Below are 20,402 nucleotides of genomic sequence, written 5' to 3' on the forward strand. Positions count from 1 at the left end.
GTTTCATTCCTCTTAATGTAAAAGTTCCTAATAATAAAAGCAAATATCAAAGTGGAATGAATTATGTCAGGAAGCAATGCAGTGGCACATGAATGAATTGGAATAATGTCACAATTTGTTTGATTGACGATTTCTTTCCTATCCTCCTTTTCTCTTCAATCTCTCCCATTATCAGTTCTTTTCTTTTTCTTTTATTATGAGTACCTTCTTTCCATTGGACAACATATATGAGATTCAATTTCATTCAATTTTGTCCTTCCAATGAGTAATTTGATGTATTTATTCAAGAACTGACTGATTTGATCTCCTTGCTGACCAAGGAATTTCCTTTTTTTAAAAAAAGGAAATTAATATATATATATATATATATCAGAAATGCTAATCAAGTACTTCACAGAAGATAATAAAAGTTAAATAATAATCAATTCAGAAGCCTTCAAAAGTTAGTTTTAAACAGGAACTGAAATAGTGAAATATGTCAGTCAAGGGACAGATTGTAGAAACAGGAACAGCTTCAAAGAGAATGGTAAAAGGGAGTCAATATTCCAAAATTTCTGGCATACAGCTAAAGTAGGCACCAAAAGGATAAATTGTTGGTCAAAAACCATATATTAATAAAAATTTTAAAAATGAATAGAATATCATTTATTAAATACATTAATACATAAGTTTTATTAATACATTAGATACTTCAATTACATTTTTGAAATACGTCAGTACATTAGAAACCAGACTAAAGAAGTTATAAAAATCAAATAAAATTCTGAGGAAAGACCATGGTACTCCATCCCCTCTTCTTTACAAATATGGTGGACTCAATGTGAAACCCTACATACAAAGACAGTTTTTTCATATGTTGGATTTGGAGGGGAAGAAAAAAGCCCAGGTTGAGAAGTGCAGGTGGCATGTTAACCAAAAGGAGCTGTAATGAATTATTTTAGAAAGGATAGATATTTCTCCTACTGAGCTGCCATAATCATATAAATTCTTTGGTGGAAGTGAAGGGGTAGTTTCTGTCTGAAATCTCTCTATTTCAACAAATTCTGTTGCCTTTTAGTATGAATTTTGTGATGAGTAATAAGGCTACGCCTCCTACTAAAGCCTTTCCCACACTCATTACATACAAAGGGTTTCTCTCCAGTATGAACTCTCTGATGATAAGTGAGATGGTGTCTCTAAAACCTTTCCCATATTCCTTACATACAAATGGTTTCTCTCTAGTGTGAATCCTGTGATGTACAGTAAGGCTTCCTCGATGGCTGAATACTTTTCCACATTGGTTACATCCAAAAGGTCTCTCTCCAGTATAAATTCTTTGATGACAAATCAGCCTTTCTCAGGGGACGGTGCTGAGCCAGGTTGTGGGACTTCCCATTGTCCCGGGGCTTCACTGGCTGTGGCTGACCCCTCCTCACAGGCTGCTGCCCTGATGGTCACTGGGGAGGTTTGGTCTGCAAGGAGCCAGAGCCCCTGGGGATGGTGTTCTTCCTGGGCTTGGAGTCTCCCAGTGTAAGGTCGGTTAGTTGGCAGTGGCTGGTAGCCCTGGCAGTGCTTTGAGACCCCCCACTCCTCAAGGGATAGTGGGGGAATGACTTGTGGCCCAGGCTTAGGGCAGTGGTTTGACTTGCCTGGCTCCCTGGCAGCTTGTTATTATTGATTCTTGGGAAAGAGAAGGATCTTTTCCCTCAGAACATTTGGGGTCTTCCAACTAGATTTATCTCAGGTGGATAGATCCAAGTGCTGGAGCCAGACCTACGTTGGATGCCAGCAGACATTTCATCTCCTTATATTTGTGTTTTTTGTAGAGGGCCTCAGATAGTGAGGAAACTCTGGGTAATGTATAAGAGCCTTCATCCCAGAGGGACCCTGCTGATAATGTCTGATTATCTTCCCACCTCCCTTTGGTGTTCTCACCTTTCCTGAGAAGTCAAGGAGGGCGTGACCACCTGTGTTCTGTTTACAGATCAACAGCAGGGTGCTTAGACTTAACACATGTGTTAACACAATGTGCTGAGGGATGCACTGCTGCCAGAGTTAACACTTGCTCAGTGTGCTATGGTGATGTAATCATACTGAGGTATTTAAGGGCTGAGAAGACTGGAAAGAGGCACTTCATCTTTGACCATCCTGGTGGCTGTCCTGCCTCCTTCACTCCTCCATTAAGACCAAGGCTGGTCCCAGGATCCTTCAGAGACCTAGTCCAGATACTATTTGTTGGCACCCAGTGTGGGCCTCTAGAAAGCATAATATATTTTGTCACCCGAATTTGGAGCTCTAGAAAATATTTGGCACCCAAGTAAAGCCTTACACTTGAGGCTCTGGTGGTGAAGCCCTGCACTCAGCAGCTCAACTGACAGGATTGGCAAGTTCAGTGAAGAATTCCCTGTGAGTCGTAAAGCCTTTGGTAGCAGATGGAGTCCAAGGAGGTGCCTTCTGGATTTCTCATGGCCGCTATTCGGGAACCAGTGACCTTCTGGGATGTGGCTGTGGACTTCACCAGGGAGGAGTGGAGAGTCCTGGAGCCTGCCCAGAGGGCCCTGCACAGGAACGTGATGCTGGAGAACTACCAGAACCTGCTCTCTGTGGGGATTCCTGCTTCCAGACTGGATTTGATCTCTGTGTTGGAGAAGAAAGAAGGAGCCTGGCGTCTTAAGGGCAGAGACTCCAGTGTGTCTCATCAGGATATACTTGTTGTACATCAGAGAAATGGAGAGAAACCCTTTGTATGTAATGAATGTGGAAAAGCCTTCAACAATCAAGACTGCCTAATTCGTCATCAAAGAATTCATACTGGAGAGAAACCCTTTCAGTGTAAGACATGTGGGAAAGGTTTTCGTCAGAGCAACAATCTCACTCTTCATCAGAGAATTCATACTGGGGAGAAACCCTTTGTATGTAATGAATGTGGAAAAGCCTTCAACAATCAAGACTGCCTAATTCGTCATCAAAGAATTCATACTGGAGAGAAACCCTTTCAGTGTAAGACATGTGGCAAAGGTTTTCGTCAGAGCAACAATCTCACTCTTCATCAGAGAATTCATACTGGGGAGAAACCCTTTGTATGTAATGAATGTGGAAAAGCCTTCAGCCGTGGAGACTGCCTTACTGTACATCAGAGAACTCACACTGGAGAGAAACCCTTTGCATGTAATGAGTGTGGGAAAGGCTTTAGTAAGAGGTTTAACCTTATTGCTCATCAGAAAATTCATACTGGAAGCAAACCCTTTCTATGTAATGAATGTGGAAAAGCCTTCAGCCAGAAAGGATGCCTTATAATACATCAGAGAATTCACACTGGAGAGAAACCTTTTGTATGTAATGAGTGTGGGAAAGGCTTTAGGAGGAGGTCTTGCCTTATTACTCATCAGAAAATTCATACTGGAGACAAACCCTTTCTATGTGATGAATGTGGAAAAGCCTTCATCCAGAGAGGAAGCCTTACAGTACATCAGAGAATTCACACTGGAGAGAAACCTTTTGTATGTAATGAGTGTGGGAAAGGCTTTAGTAAGAGGTTTAACCTTATTACTCATCAGAAAATTCATACTAGAGAGAAACAGAATTTGTTGAAATAGAGAGATTTCAGACAGGAACCACTCTTTCACTGTCACGAGAGAATTGATATGATTCTGGCAGCTCAGTAGGAGAAACATCTATCCTTCCTAAAATAATTCACTGTGGCTCTTTTTGGTTAACGTGCCATCTGCACTTCTCAACCTGGGCCTTTTTCATCCTCTCCTAATCTAACACATGAAAAAACTGACATTGTATGTATTGTCTAACACGGAGTCCACCATAAAGAAGAGGGGATGGAGCACCATTGTCTTCCCTTAAAATTTGATTTGGTTTTTATAACTTCTTTAGTCTGATTTCTAATGTATTGCTGTATTTCAAAAATGTAATTAAATGTAATAATGTAATGTATTGATATATCTAATGTATTGATGTATTTAATAAATGATGTTCTGTTCATTATTAGTTTTTCATTTTATTATTATATGGTTTTTTGAGCAATAATATCCTTTTGGTGCCTACTTTAACTGTATGCTAGAAATTTTGGAATATTGACTCACTTTTACAAAAGCCTTGAAGATGTTCCTCTTTCTACAATGTTCCCTTGACTTCACTATTTCAGTTTCTGTTTAAAACTAACTTTTGCAGTGCTGTCTGAATTGATTATTATTTAACTTATATTATCATCTGTGAAGGAAGGGATTAGCATTTATTATATATGTATATATATATATATGTTTATATATATATTCCTTTAAAAAAAAAAAAGGAAATTCTTTGGCAACAAGGAGACATAATCAGTCCATTCTTGAATAAATATGTCAGATTATTCATCGGAAGGACAGAAACTGAAATTGAATCTCATATATTTTGGCCAATGAAAAGAAAGAACTGATACTAGGAGAGATTGAAGGGAAAAGGAGAATAGGAATGGCAGAAGAGAAGATGGACATTTTGTGTCACAGAAGCAACACATAAGATAATAATCTTATAATCTTCAAAAGGTGGTCAAGGCTAGAAGGACCTGGTGTGCTACAATCCATGCACTCATCAAGAGTGGTACGTGACTGAACAAACAAGAAAACATGTCAGGTACTGTGCTAAGTGTCGGGGTTAAAAGTGGAGTGGAGTCAAAAAAAGGAAACAGACAATATCTGCCCTCAAGGAGCTTAGGATCTAATTATGGAAGACATCATGTAAACAAATATGACAAAGTAAGGTAACTCCAGGATAAATAAGAAAAAATTTTCACAGAATCGGTATTAGAATGAAAACATTTGGAGAAGGCTTCCCATAGATTTTAGTTAAAACTTAAAGGATGCCAAGGAAGCCAGTGGACAGAGTTGAGGAGGCAGAGCATTCCAGGCATGGGGAATCATGAGAAAGAATGCTTGGATTTAAGAGATGACATGTTTTCTTCATGAGACAGGAGGCTGGTACCACTGAACTAAATAGTACATTTTGGGGAGTGAAATATAAGAAGAGTGGAAGAGCTTTGAAGGAGTTTGAAAAACCGGATTTTGTATTTGATCCTAGAAGCAACAGGGAGTCACTGCCATATGTTGAGAGATGAGAGGTTATTGGACATGATTAGACAAGTGCTTTAGGAAAATAACTTAAATGACTGAACAGAGGATGGATTGGAGGAGGGAAAGACTCACAAGCCAGCTATTACAATAATCTAGGTATGAAATGAGGATGAAATATTGGGGAAACCAGGAAGCCATGAGTTCACTAAGGAGATTTCTACACTATATTACAAGGAAGACATAATTAGAGAGCCGAAGGGATGTCAATCTGAATGAAGAGAGGGGATTGGATCCAAAAGATAACATGAGCATAATCCGGAGAAGATTTGCCAATTAACTGAATACATTTATGAAGGGCAGAGAAGATATGAGAATGATTCAATAGTTTTGAACTCAGAAGACTACAAGAACAGTTGTATAAAAAATTTTGTAGAAAACTTAATTTTGGAATATGAATGAATCTGAGGGAGGAGATAATGTGCTACATTTTGGACATGTTCAATTTGAGGTTCTATGGGGCATCCAATTGGAGATATGCAGTGGCAACTGATATGGAATTGGAGCTTAGGAGAAAACATGTTAGAAATCTCTGCTAGGAGAGTAGAAATATCTCTTTTTGGCTGTTAAAAAAAAGCAACTGCTAATCAGTGCCTTGTGACAACCAAAGGAACACAAAGACTAGGGTGCTGAAGATTGAACAAAGGAAATTTTTAGTGACCATATTGCCCGATTTCATCCAAGACCATATTAACATCATTGTCAAAAGAAAGCCAGATAAACCTGTAAGATCTCAGCTTCTTCAGACTATAAAATATCCACCAAAAATGTTTCCGAGGAGATTTTTGATGTGCAGTGAGTGGGCTTGAATATTTTGCCACCCATCAATGTTAATGCTGAACCCAGATTTCTATATATTATATATATTTTCTCTCTCTCTCTCTTTATATATATATATATATATAAATTTATATATAAATATATATAGAAATATATATTTATATATATATATGTAAATATATATATATATAAATATATATATTTCTATATATTATATATATTTCTATATATTATATATATTTCTATATATTATATATATTTCTATATATTATATATATTTCTATAGCAAGGAATAAAAAATGTTTCAAACCTACAGAAATTCCTAAATGGGGATGAAATATCCCAATACAACATTGCATCATGCCATTTAACAAAAGCTTAATAAGAGATAAACATGTATCGCTACCCTGGGGCCTCACCTAAATTAATGCCATTATGTAACTATCATTCATAAACTCACTTAACATCGACAAAGTCTTCCTCTGTTCTCTTAACACTGCTAGAAGACAAAGGCAATCTATCCATTAATTATACTTCTGGAGTCACAGAAATTGGGTTCATTCAACCTCATTTTCATTGGTGAGAACTCCTTTTTGATTGAGTTACTGAAACAATCTTCAAATATGTAAACGAGGTCTTAACCATTTCTAGGGAATTAACATTTTAATGCCATTGCAAACCCATAAGGTATAACCCATGCTACCTTTAGAAAAAATGAAGTACCTATCAAAAGTATATTTGCTATCTAATGTATTGTTGCTTCTTGATGATGAATTAAAGTAAACATATCAAATCTTGTCAATTCAACGTGGAGGTAGACAGTACTGTACCTTGGAAGCCAAGGGACAGGAATGTAGAAGAAAGTCAATATTACAGGAAAATTCTTTGGAGATTTGGGAGAAGTGACATTAACAATTCAATTGAATCAACATGTATTAAATGGCTCTGTTAGGCAATTCATTTATATTTGAGAATGAGACATTTGGGTTTTAGATCTGCCATTGCAAGTAAAATCTGTTTTGCTTCATTTCTATAATGCTCTCACCCAAAATAATGCATTGAGTCCTCTTTTTTTTTTTTTTTTTTTTTTTTTTTTTTTTAAGTATTCATTCATTAATTTGTTTATGGTAGGGATGGGAGTAACAGCGTAGGGTCCCGACTGCGATTTCCCCAGCAGGGAGAACTTAGAGTAAAAATTTCTGTTATCGAAGATGATTTCTTCATCTGGAGCTCCTAGAATTGCCTGAGGGCATTGAGAGACTGTGAGGCTTAACAAAATATTTGCTGAACTGATTTGTGATTTTTTTTTTTAAAGAAAACTTTTGGCAGAGGGGCAAACAACATCCACGTTGTCGACAATTACAAATCGGGCCTGCTGAGTTCAAGTATCTTCTTGGATACTTCTGTGCCCCGGGGGAGGACGTTTAATTCATCTAGGCCTCATCTTCTCAATTTCTTCCTCTATTATAATGGGTGTGTTTCAGAGACAGAGAAGGGCAATATGGCCCAGAAAGTAACAACGTTCCAGGTCTAAAGCCATAATCTAATCCTTGGTCCTGGATTTCACAAAGCTCTATTTCATCATACATCGGATTCCACAGAGATTGTTGTGGAGAGAACAGATTACTCTGTGTGTGTGTGTATCTGTATGTGTGTGTGTATCTGAGAGTGTGTATATCTGTACGTGTGTGTATCTGAGAGTGTGTACGTGTATGTGTGTGTGTGTATCTGAGTGTATCTGTGTGTATTTGTATATGTGTGTGTGTGTGTGTGTGTGTATGTGGTGGGGAGTAATCAGGAAGCCAATGTGGAAAAAGAGCTTCTGACAGTGAGAGCGGTGCTCCCGGGCGGGCGCTGCCAGCGCGGCCTCCACGTACGGAGGCCACTAGAGATTTGGCCGCTTGCTCGCGGAGACCTGGCTGAGGCTCCCGAGAGAATGGCTCCGCGAGGCCGGCCAAGGCCACTCGGGAAACAGCGGGCTCACGGGAGAAGAGAAGCCGAGCCCTGTTTGGGCAGAAAAGGCCCCGGGCTCCTTTCCCATCATGCTCTTGCCGCTGTGGGCTCAGATTGGAACGAGCGCTTCCCTTTGCGCGTGGACCCTGGGTCGGAGCTGCCGCGTCCTCTTGCCTACGCGGCGGTGGCGTCTCACTTGGCTGTTGGATGCGAGGATTCCCGAGGGGGAGCGAGGCCGCGTCTGTTTCCAGGGGCTCGTTTGCAGGCGTTAGAGACTCCGCAGAAATGACGCGTCTCCCCGGAAGCCCCTTCTGAGGGGGCCCCGGGGGGCGGACGGCGCGTCACTAACTGAGGCCGTGGGGGCGGACACGTGCGGAGGCCAAGGTTTCTCATCTCGGGCTCTGCAAGTGGGGGGGAGGAGGAAAGAAGGAGGGCTTGGGGAGGGGCAGTCTTTCTGGAGTGTTCGGGTGCTCTGGGGGTCACTTGGAGAAGGTCATTATGAGCACCAGCCCTAGTGTTTGAGAAACCCAAAAGTTCCCCAACTTTTGGGATAAGAATTCGTTATTTGACAAAAACTGTTGGGGAAACTGGAAATCAGTATGGCAGAAATTAGATATGGACCCACACTTAACACCATACACCAAGATAAGATCTAAATGGATTCATGATTTAGGCATAAAGAATGAGATCATAAATAGATTACAAGAACAAAGGATAGTTTACCTCTCAGACTTGTGGAGGAAGAAGGAATCTGTGACCAAAGGAGAACTGGAGATCATTATTAATCACAAAAGAGAAAATTTTGATTACATCAAATTAAAAAGCTTTTGTACAAACAAAACTAATGCAAACAAGATTAGAAGGGAAGTAACAAATTGGGAAAATATTTTTACAGTTAAAGGTTCTGATAAAGGCCTCATTTCCAAAATATATAGAGAATTGACTCTAATTTATAAGAAGCCATTCTCCAATTGATAAATGGTCAAAGGATATGAATAGACAATGTTCAGATGATGAAATTGAAACTATTTCCACTCATATGAAAGTGTTCCAAATCACTATTGATCAGAGAAATGCAAATTAAGACAACTCTGAAATACCACTACACATCTCTCAGATTGGCTAAGATGACAGGAACAAATAGTGATGAACGTTGGAGGGGATGTGGGAAAACTGGGACACTGATGCATTGTTGGTGGAGTTATGAAAGAATCCAACCATTCTGGAGAGCAATCTGGAATTATGCCCAAAAAGTTATCAAACTGTGCATACCCTTTGATCCAGCAGGGCTACTACTGGGCTTATACCCCAAGGAAATGCTAAAGAGGGGAAAGGGACCTGGATGTGCCAAAATGTTTGTGGCAGCCTTTTTGTAGTAGCTAGAAACTGGAAAATGAATGGATGCCCATCCATTGGAGAATGGTTGGGTAAATTATGGTATATGAATGTTATGGAATATTATTGTTCTGTAAGAAATGACCAGCAGGATCACTACAGAGAGGCTTGGAGAGACTTACATCAACTGATGCTCAGTGAAATGAGCAGAACCAGGAGATCATTATACACTTCAACAATGATACTGTATGAGGATGTATTCTGATGGAAGTGGATATCTTCAACAAAGAGATCTAATCCAGTTCCAATTGGTCAGTGATGAACAGAATCAGCTACAGAGAAGGAACACTGGGAAATGAGTGTAAACCGTTTGCATTTTTTGTTTTTCTTCCCAGGTTATTTTTACCTTCCAAATCCAATTCTTCCTTTGCAACAAAAACAACAACAAAAAATTCTGCACACATATATTGTATCTAGGATATGCTACCACATATTTAATATGTACGGGAATGCCTGCCATCTATGGGAGGGGGTGGAGGGAAAGAGGGGAAAATTTGGAAAAGAAGTGAGTACAAGAGATAATATTGTAAAAAAAAATTACCTATGCATATGTACTGTAATTGTATAATTATAAAATTAATTTAAGAAAAAGAAAAAAAAAAAGATTGACAGGATGGTTTAAGAAAGGCCTGGAGAGACTTACATGAACTGATGCTGAGTGAAATGAGTAGGACCAGGAGATCGTTGTATACTTCAACAACAATACTATATGATGATCAATTCTGATGGATGTGGCCATTTTCAACAATGAGATGAACCAAATCAGTTCCAATAGAGCAGTAATGAACTGAACCAGCTACACCCAGCAAAAGAACTTTGGGAGATGACTATGAACCACTACATAGAATTCCCAATCCCTCTAATTTTGTCCACCTACATTTTGGATTTTCTTCATAGGCTAATTGTACACTGTTTCAAAGTCTGATTCTTTTTGTACAGCAAAACAGCTGTTTGGACATGTATACATACATTGTATTTAATTTATACTTTAACATATTGAATATGTATTGGTCAACCTGCCATGGTGGGGGGGAGGAGGGGAAAAATTAGAACAAAAGGTTTGGCAATTGTCAATGTTGTAAAATTACTCATGCACATATCTAGTAAATAAAAATATTTTTAAAAATTAAATTAAAAAAAAAAAGAATAAATTCCAGGCCTGGAGTCAGGATATGGAATGTCAAGTACAGGGGGTAGCCAGATCCAGAAAGGAGAGCAGGTGAAAAGAAATAATATGCTATAAACCTGGAAGGGTAAACATGAAGAAAACTGATAGGATTAAAATGTCAAGGTAAATCTATTTCTTCATCAATTTTCTGAGACCCAGATTGTTCAGGATGTTTCATCAGAGATTGAGAAATATCTCAATTTCTACCTACCTACCTGTATATTTTTAAATAAGAGTGTAAAAAATTGATTAAGGGAATGGGATGAAAGTTGGAAAAATAGGAAGCCAAAAGTTCAATAAGGACATTTCTACAATATATTACCACGAAGTCATAATTAGAGGCTGAATGAGTGGCAGTCTGAATGGAGAGAGGGGGAAGGGGGAGCCTTTCTTGGTAGGTGTTCAGGTGCTCTGGGGGTCAATTTGAGGAGGTTCTTCTGAGCGGGAGCCCTAGATTTCCCTCCTTGCTCTTCCATGGGGACCAATGATGCCTGGAGGTGTGAGGGAATCAGAAGGCCTGAGAGCACAAAGAGCTTCAGCTGCTGAGGCGATCTGAGAGATGGGGAACTCAAATGGCCTTAGAAACCACCATAGTGAAGGGGCTTCTTTGCCGTGCTTTTCTTCTTTCATTTTTTTTTTCATCCTTGCATCCTGCCCTCCCTCTGTTTCCTTCCTCCCTTCCTTGGGGTCAGGAACACCTGTGTTCAAAGACCACCTGGGACATTCACTTGTGGAAGCAGAAGTGAGCCACTGCAGCCATTCATGCTTCATTTGTAAAACAATAATCCTTCTTGGACTGACCTCACAGGGTTGTTGTGTGGTTGTGAGAATTGCTTTCCCAATTCTTCAGGTTCCATCAATGGCAGCTCCCATTCTTATCCACTATTCCCTGCTGCCTCCCAGTACCAAGTCCTGGACCTGAGAGGCATCCCAGAAGCCATGTCTGATTCCTTCATTTTACAGTTGGGGAAACTGAGACATTCATGGCTACTCCGGATGGTCACAGAGGTAGGATCATATGATCACTGATTTGGAGGTAAAAGAGACCTCAGGAGCCATCTCAATATCTTCTAAATAAGGAACCAGGCCCAGAGAAAGTGACTTGCTCAAAATCCAGCAGTTAATAAGGGACAAATCTGGGACTGGAATCCAAATTCTCCAGTGCTTTGTCCATTGTCTCCCAGTCTCTAAGATCACTTACAGACCTCTTTGTTCTTTAGGACACCATGCTGGGGTTCACGGTTTAAGCAAACGATTTTAGCTACAGGTAGATTTTTATCTGTATTTACTTTCTCCTTCCCCATGAATGATTCTTCTCTGGTAGTCAGGCCTGTGAGACTGGGAATCCAGGAATAGAGTAGCCTTTCCCTTGGAGCAGAAGGCCTTATAAGACTAAACTAGTAGGATTAGAGAGTGGCAAGAAAAGATTCTCAGACAAATTTGGGAAGATATGCTAGAAACTGTGTCCCAAGGTGACTTTGCAAATGAGATCTGTCATCTTGTGTGAATCTGCCAGGAAAAAGGAGAGAAAGAAACATTTTGCAGAAATGAAATCAAATGTGATCTTTAATTTTTTTTTTCTATTGACTATTTTGAGTTGGGGAATTTGGCTTGAGTGCCTGAATATGTTTACTGGATTCCTAAAACTGTTCTTTCTAAAGCTTGATGTTCATCAAAATACATTTTTTCAATGTACTTCTGACCCAATATTTTGAACCCAGGTCTCATTGAAGGGAAATGGACTTTTAATTCTTTCTGATTCACTCACATATTCACAGAGGGTTGGAACTCTGAAAAGACCCCATCCACATAGTGTCTGAAGCCACATTTGAACTCAGGTCTTGACTCCAGGGCTGTCCCTTTATCCACTGAACCATTCAGTTCCCCAGCTGGTTCCTAGAAAAATTCATTAGCTGAAAATGATAATTGTGTAAGGACTGTTTTTGAGCTGCTTAATTCTGGATAACAGATATACTTCCCAGGTGCTGAAAAAAGTTGTTTTAGATTCTTGAGATATTACCACCACAGCAATAGGAACTGAATTCAATAGGGAGTCACTCCTCACATCATTTTGAATAGGGTTATGGATCCAAAGGAGTCACGAAAAAGATAGAATATTTTTTCTCTTTTTTATTATTATAGCTTTTTATTTACGAGATATATGCATAGGTAATTTTTCAGCATTGATTGTTGCAAAACTTTTTGTTCCAATTTTTCCCCTCCTCCCCCCACCCCTTCCCCCAGATGGCAGGTTGACCAATACATGTTAAATATGTTAAAATATAAGTTAAATACAATATATGTATACATGTCCAAATAAATAGTTATTTCGCTGTACAGAAAAAGAATGTTTTAAAGGAATTAGATTTTAAAAAAAAGCTTTTTGAAAAGTTTTAAAACAAAGAGATAAAAACTAGAATCTATGGATAGAAATTGCAGAGAGAAAAAAATTAGATTCTGTGTAATATAAAAATCTCCCCATCTTCTGAACAGGTAAAATAGGCTACCTTGGAAGATACTGATTTCCTTGGATTGGAAGATTTCCATTCCTGGAGATCTTTAAGTGAAGGCTAAATGATAATTTATCAAGGTACTGATAACATCTCTGCTCCTTTCTATCTCTGAGATTCTATGACCTTCCTTCCCTATCTTGATGAAGTTTGGTCCTTTTCTCCCATTCCATGTTGTAATATCTCTCTCCTACTTTCTCTGTCTCTCCCCCCCCCCTCTCATTTTGTCCATAATTTGACATTTTAAGTCAAAAAGTGGCAACTACCTCATGCATTCCAAATTTGCTAATAATTTATGGGAAAGAATGGATAACACATTGGAAGAGAGAATCAGAAGCCTAAAGATCTGTATAGGTTAGAACAATGGGCAAAATCTTACAACTTGAAATGTAATAGGAATAAAATGACATCAAAATACTAACTGTGTAATTATTAGGTGGGAGAGGTATGGCTTGATAATTGTCAAGAAAAATCTATTTTAGTGGATCACAAGCTCAGTATGAATCAACAATAGAAGAAAGCAACCCCCAGTAGATAATATGATCTTGGGGTCCATTAATAGGAGCACAAAATCCAGAATTAGGATTGTGATGATCTTGTATCCTGTAACCAGATCAAATCATTGTGTTATGCTCTGGATGGTATTTTTTGTTTTTGTTTTTTTAATTAAAAAAATGATTTCATTCCCATTAAGAAAGAAAAATGATCCCTTTTGCAAACATGAAGAACCAAGCAAAAGAAATTCAAGTATTAGCCATGGACAAAAAAAGTTTCAATTAGCACTCTGAAGTCAGTTCTTTGTTTAAGAAGGTCGGTAGTATGTTCACTATTACTCTTCTGTAATCGTGGTTGGTCATTGAATTGGACCCAGCTCTCAATTCTTTTTTTCTTTTAAAATTTTTTTAAAATTTATTTTATTTTTTATTATTACAGTAAAACAAACATTTCTGTAACATTGTATATAAAATATGAAGGCAAAGATTGTCTTTATAATATATTGCTATCACATAAAATTTTCTCCTGTTTCAGTTACTATCCCTCTGCATAAGTGCATATACATCCTTCCCGGTTTCTCAGAAACTGTTTCCTTCATCATTTCTCATAACACAATATTATTCTATTACACTCTTGTATCATAACTTGTTCAGACATTCCCCCATTGATAGTGGGTGCTACAATTTAGGAAGGACATGGATATGTTGGAATGTAGACTTGAAGAAGAGAAGATTTACTGGGAGAGGAGAGGTAGCGCTCTTCAACTATTTGAAGAGGCAGCATGTGGAAGGGAAATTACAATTGTTTTATCTATCTATAGAGGTACTAACCATGACCTACAGGTTGAAATTGCTGAGAGGGAGTTTGATACTTCATAATGTAAAACTTCCTAATAATAAAAGTAAATCTGAAAGTGGAATGAATTATGTCAGAAAGCAATGCCGTGGCACATGAATGAGTTGGAACAATGTCACAATTTGTGTGATTGACAATTTCTTTCCTTTTCTCCATTTCCCTTCAGTCTCTCCCCTTATCAGTTCTTTTCTTTTTCTTGTTTTATGAGTCCTTTCTTTTCATTGATCAAAATATATGAGATTAAATTTCAGTTTTTGTTCTTCCAATTAGTAATTTGATTTATTCAAGAATTGACTAATTTGCTCTCCTTGCTGTCCAAGGAATTTCTTTCTTTCTTTCTTTTTTTTTAAGGAAATATATATATCTATATAGATAGATACAAATATAGATATATCTCAGAACTGTTAATCCCTTACTTCACAGATGATAATTAGTTAAATAATAATCAATTCAGACAGCACTGCAAAAGTTAGTTTTAAAAGGAAACTGAAATAGTGAAATGTTAAATATATCAGTCAAGAGATGTTATGCCACAGTCTCCTTGAGCTGTTCTACCTCAGTTTCCCTGCACTAGTTTCCCTCATTGTCCTGACTGAGTTTCCCTGAATTGTTCTATCTCAGTTTCCTTAACTGTTCTGCCTCAGTCCCTAAGTCATAAAACCCCTCTGGTTCATTAAGACTGAGGACCATTTGCTCTAAGGTTATAAATTGTCCATGGGAGATGAGGAGCAGATCAGACTTCCTGACTCCTAGCTCCCTCTGCCTTTAAAGAATTTATGACACTGCCCCTCTAAAATATTCCAAAAGACAAGACTATCTCGGATACTTCACTGACATCTTTACTTCTGTTATTCAAACATCCTGATTCTGGCTTTTAGTAAAAATTTATAATTTCCCCCCATCCTGATTTTCCTGAGCTTTTTCCTTCCCTTTGTCTGAAGAGCTATAAAAGTGTTTGTCATTCCCCCATTCATTACTGGATACTTTGAGATGAGAGTCCTGTCCAGTCAATTAAAATCTCGAATTAATAAAATATTAACAAAACTTTCTAATCTCTATCTTGCCTCAGTTTCTCTGGCATTACAGAGACAGATTGTAGAAACAGGACCAACTTCAAAGATAATGGTAAAAGTGAGTCAACATTCCAAAAGTTCTAGCATATAGATAAATGGAAAAAAAATTAATGAACAGAATATCATGTATTAAATATATCACTACATTAAATACATCAATACATTGCCTACAACAATTACATTTTTGAAATACATCAGTACATTAGAAAGACTAAAGAAGTTATAAAAACCAAATCAATTTCTGAGGGAAGACCATGAAACTCCATTACCTTTCATTTACAGGTATGGTGGACGCATTGTGAAACAATATATACAATGTCAGTTTTCTCATGTGTTGGATTTGAAGGGGAAGAAAAAAATCACAGGTTGAGAATTGCAAGTGGCATGTTAACCAAAAAGAGCCACAATGAATGATTTTCGAAAAGGATAGATGTTCCTCCTACTGAGTTGCCAAAATCATATGAATTCTCTGGTGAGAGTGAAGGAGTGAAATCTCTCTATTTCAAAAAATTCTGTTTATCTTTAGTATGAATTTTCTGATGAGTAATAAGGACAGACTTCCTAGTAAAACCTTTCCCACACTCATTACATACAAAGGGTTTCTCTCCAGTGTGAGTTCTCTGATGTACAGTAAGACATCCTCTCTGACTGAAGGCTTTTCCACATTCATTACATTCAAAGGGTTTGTCTGCAGTATGAATTTTCTGATGAGTAATAAGGATACACCTCCTACTAAAGCCTTTCCCACAGTCATTACATACAAAAGGTTTCTCTCCAGTGTGAGCCCTTTGATGTATAGTAAGGCTTCCTCGATGATTGAAGACTTTTCCACATTTGTTACATTCAAAAGGTCTCTCTCCAGTATGGATTCTTTCATGACAAATAAGGTATCGTCTCTGGTTGAATCCTTTTCCACATTCATTACATACAAAGGGTTTATTTCCAGTATGAACTCTCTGATGAATAGTGACGCTGTGCCTCTGACTAAAACCTTTCCCACACTCATTACATACAAAGGGTTTCTCTCCAGTGTGAATCCTCTGATGCACAGTAAGGCTTCCTCGATGGCTGAAGGTTTTTCCACATTCATTACATTCAAAGGGTTTTTCTCCAGTGTGAATTCTTTGATGACAAGTGAGGTATCTCATAGTGGTGAAGGCTTTCTCACATATATCACATACAATAAGAGTTCTCTGATGTTTTTCCCCCATATGGATTTTATGATGAGCAATCAGGTTACCCTTATAAAGGAAGCTTTTTCCATTCATTTCTCTGGAGAGTCTCTTTGATTTATCTAAATTCATATCATATACCCGGGCTTCATTCATATTGCAATGCTCGGCCATGCCCTTTGGTAGCCTCTTCTCAGAAGACGTCCCCAGCCAAATGCTCTGCATCATGTTAATGTTCTTGAATTCAAATCCAGTGTCTTCACGAAAGAAATCTTGATGAGACCCACTGGAGTCTCTGCTCTTGGGACTTGATGCTCCTTCTTGCTTCTCCAACACAGAGATCAGATCCAGTCTGGAAACAGGAATCCCCACAGAGAGCAGGTTCTGGTAGTTCTCCAGCATCACATTCCTGTGCAGGGCCCTCTGGGCAGGGTCTAGAAGACTCCACTCCTCACTGGTGAAGTCCACAGCCACATCCTGGAAGGTCACTGGTTCCTGAGTTGGGGCCAAGAGAAAGCCGGAAGTCACACCCTCATTGGGCTCCATCTGCTGCCTGAGGATGAGCAAAATCTTCACAGGTCTGGGGGAGTTCTCCACTGAACTCGCCACTCCTGTCAGTTGAGCTTCAGGTCCAGGCCCTTACTTGGGCACCAAATAGAGTGTGCTCTCTTGAGCCCCCAAATTGTGGTGACAAAATATACTCTTTTTTCTAGAGGCCCAGCCTTGGTCTTAGTGGAGGAGGGAGGGAGGCAGGAGAGCCACCAGGATGGTCAAAGATGAAGTTTTTCTTTCTAGTCTTCTCAGCCCTTAAATACCCCAGCATGATTACATCAGCACAGCACACTGAGCAAGTGTTAACTAGGGCAGCAGGGCATCCCTCAGCACACTGAGTTAACACAAGTGTTAAGTATAAGTACCCTGCTGTTGACATGTAAACAGAACACGGGTAGTTTCCCCTCCTTGACTTCTCAGGAAAAGTGAGAACACCAAAGGGAGGTGGGAAGCTAAACCAGACGTTGTCAGCAGGTTCCCTCTGGGGTGAAGGCTCTTATACTTTACCCAGAGTTCCCCCACTCTCTGAGGCCCTCTGCCAATCAACACAAACACAAGTAGATGAAAGGTCTGTAGGCATCAGCTTAGGGCGGCTCCAGCACTTGGAACCATCCACCTGGGACAAATCTAGTTGGAAGACCCCAAGTGTTTGGAGGGAACAGATGCTTCTCTTTCCCAGTCATCAAGAACCACAAGCTCCCAGGGAGCCAGGCAAGTCTCACCCCTGCCCTGGGCCTGAGTCATCCCCCCAGTGTCCCTTGAGGAGGGGGGGGGTCTCTAGCACTGCCAGGGCTGCCAGCCACTGCCCCCTCCTGGCCTCACCCAGGGAGACTCCGGGCCCAGGAAGAGCCGCATCCCCGGGGCCTCTGGCTCCTTGCAGCCCAAACCTCCCCCGGGACCGGCGGGGCGGCAGCCTGTGGGGAGGGCTCAGCCACAGCCAGGGAAGCCCCGGGACAATGGGAAGCCCCACAGCCCGGCTCAGCCCCGGCCCCCGAGAGAGGCTGAGGTCACCTTGGCCTCCGGCCCTTCCCCCTGCCGGGACCCCGAGGTGTGCGGTCCCCCCCTTTCCCCACCCCCAGCAATGACCCTGCAAGGGGCTGGGCCAACGCTTCTTGGAGGAGGAGCCACGGGCTGGGCCGGGCCAGGAGAGGGCTTCCGAGCCGGACAGAGGATGCAGGAGTGACCGGAGAAGAATTGGGGGCGGGGGACCCCGAGACAGGAGACCAAAGCTGCAGCAACGACGGGACGCCACGTGGGGGAGGGGAGAGAGGGCAAGGAGAGGAGGCGGCAGGGGCTCAGCCGCCGTGGGGGAGGGGGTGCTCCTGAAAGGGGCGGTGGCAGGACCCGAGGAGGGAGGGGAGGCTGCGGGCGATGGGGGGCTGCACGCACACTCACAGGCACCTCACGAACGCTAGAACTGGCGCACACTCAGGAGCTTGTACACACGCACTGTGTACACACGCGTGTGCGAGACACCATGGCCACAGACAGGCTTCAAGGAGGGGTGCTCAGCAGTGCCCACGCGCGTGCGCACTGTCAGGACCGAAGACAGGGGACCCTCCTCCTGGCCGAAGCTAACAGCGGGAGCCGGGGCCACGCGTGCGCAGTGACACAAACCGCAGGGCTCGCTCAGTCCGGGGATTTGGAAAGGTTTTCTTCAGCCCCACAATTCAGCCCGCGGCTTTCCGGAATTGTCGTCCGGCGGTCACGGGCGCACGGGCTGCTGGGAAACCTTAGCTTCCGTCACCCCGGCGTTTGTGGGCAAGGTCCCGGCTCTGCTTGTCAGGGGCGGCCCCGACTTCCCCCGGCTTTCCTCGAGGAGCCAACGGCTTTCACTTGGGCGGCTGCGGTCTCTGTGGGCGGGGATCCGCCAGCCCGAGGAGTCACAGCCGGCGGCGCCTCCGGCTTCTCCCTCCCTTCGCCGGGGTCGCGGCTGTTTGGGGTCTGTAAGGGGGAGCTCCGAGCCCCTTCCCCTTCTCTCCTCCGCCTCCCCCGGTACACAACAGGCGTTTAATAAAGGTTCCCTGACTTGGAGCTGCTCCCCTCTGACAGGCCTCGCCTCTGCCCGCAGCTCTGCGGAGACAATGGAGGCCCGGGAAGCTGCGCTCGGGACAGCCCGTGCTGCTCTCTAACGAGGCCGGGACGGGAACACGATGAGGCCCGGCTGCTTTCCGGGCCCGGAACCGCACGGACTCTGCGTCTCCCCGTCAGCCCGGGAGCTCCGGGAGGCCCGGAACCGTGTGGCTTCTTTCTGTTCCCCTGGCCTGAGCCCCGTCTCTGGGCCGCCGCAGGCGCTGCGTCCGCCTTTGTTAGCTTATGTGCCGCCCAGAGGGGAAGCCTTTCCTCGTGTCCTTAGTCCTCAGCATTAAGCGGTCTCTCCCCGGTACCACGTGCACCCCCTGCTTCTGCAACGGTGTCGCACCAGCCCTTTCCCCAGGCAATGGTGAGGCCCCTGAGGAGTGTTGGAGCCCAGAATTTTGCAGAAACGTCACACGTGCGCGTCGATTGGATTGAGTAGAACTCTCCTAGTGTTTTGCATTTTCTGAGGTGAAGGAACAGCACCACTGGACCGTTTGGGTTTTGCGTTTGTTTTATTTTGTTTTGTTTTTTTGGATCACCTCAGGAAACAATATAATGGTGCAACAAATAGGAACAATCGGGTTTTTTCTTTACTGTGCATTTTGGACTTCAGTTATGTTGGTAGCAATCTGAGAATAATAATAGTAATAATAACAGTAACCAACATTTTTAGAATGAAATAGCCCAGGCAATAACATTCAGGACAGCCGAGGAGTTGGTAATTTTGAGAGCGTTTATTACAGCCGGTGCGACCTCCCGGGAGCGTTCCCTCAGGAACAGAAGTAGAGACAGCCTCATAAAGCAGTCTCGTTCAGCCTTGCAGTTATTTTGGGTGTTAAACATTGGACTTTCCACTTACAGGCAGAAAGATAGGGGGCTTACAGGTGACAGGAGAATGCACAGTGGCAGATGTTGACATAGAGTATTGGAACAGGTCAGGGGTATCTGACATCGTTAGGCAAGTATTCTGTCTGCACATACTTGAGCAAGCACTTTACCTTCCCTTAATTTACCTTAAGCAACACGTTCCTGTAAGCCTGAGGCCCCCCGGACCCAGGACTGAGGAGGGGCCAATCTTTTGCCCATTGCAATAATACCTGACAGCTGCCAAGTGCTTTGCAAAGATTGTCTCATTTGACCCTCACAATAAGCCTCAGGTGGATGCTGTTATTATCTTCATTTATAAGTGAGGAGAGGAAATGGTTTGTCCAGAGTCGCACAGTTAGGAAGTGGCTGAGGTTGGATTTGGACTCAGGTCCAGGCCAGAACCT

At 41.7% G+C, this 20,402-nt stretch overlaps 3 protein-coding genes and 1 gene segment (V, D, J or C); 2 read left to right on the forward strand and 2 right to left on the reverse strand.

Annotated features, from left to right (window-relative positions):
* LOC141556155 (immunoglobulin lambda variable 9-49-like) overlaps positions 1 to 20,402 on the reverse strand; it is a 1,090,947-nt gene that overhangs the window by 642,910 nt on the left and 427,635 nt on the right.
* On the forward strand, positions 1,550 to 3,824 carry LOC141556097 (uncharacterized). The gene has a single exon (XM_074289640.1). It carries the CDS (start codon positions 2,412 to 2,414, stop codon positions 3,573 to 3,575), a length of 1,164 nt encoding a protein of 387 aa, XP_074145741.1. The 5' UTR covers positions 1,550 to 2,411; the 3' UTR covers positions 3,576 to 3,824.
* On the reverse strand, positions 12,709 to 18,063 carry LOC141556086 (uncharacterized). The gene has a single exon (XM_074289613.1). It carries the CDS (start codon positions 17,044 to 17,046, stop codon positions 15,826 to 15,828), a length of 1,221 nt encoding a protein of 406 aa, XP_074145714.1. The 5' UTR covers positions 17,047 to 18,063; the 3' UTR covers positions 12,709 to 15,825.
* LOC141552161 (uncharacterized) overlaps positions 19,206 to 20,402 on the forward strand; it is a 37,856-nt gene continuing 36,659 nt past the window's right edge. The window contains exon 1 of the mRNA XM_074284633.1: positions 19,206 to 19,360. Coding sequence (XP_074140734.1) covers positions 19,206 to 19,360 — 155 coding nt within the window. The remainder of the gene's footprint in view (positions 19,361 to 20,402) is intronic.

Source organism: Sminthopsis crassicaudata, chromosome 1, assembly GCF_048593235.1.
Source record: "Sminthopsis crassicaudata isolate SCR6 chromosome 1, ASM4859323v1, whole genome shotgun sequence".
NCBI classification, from domain to species: domain Eukaryota; kingdom Metazoa; phylum Chordata; class Mammalia; order Dasyuromorphia; family Dasyuridae; genus Sminthopsis; species Sminthopsis crassicaudata.

Coding starts and splice junctions, on each gene's coding strand:
- LOC141556097 (XM_074289640.1), top strand. CDS start 2,412: ATGGAGTCCAAGGAGGTGCCTTCTGGATTTCTCATGGCCGCTATTCGG.
- LOC141556086 (XM_074289613.1), bottom strand. CDS start 17,046: ATGGAGCCCAATGAGGGTGTGACTTCCGGCTTTCTCTTGGCCCCAACT.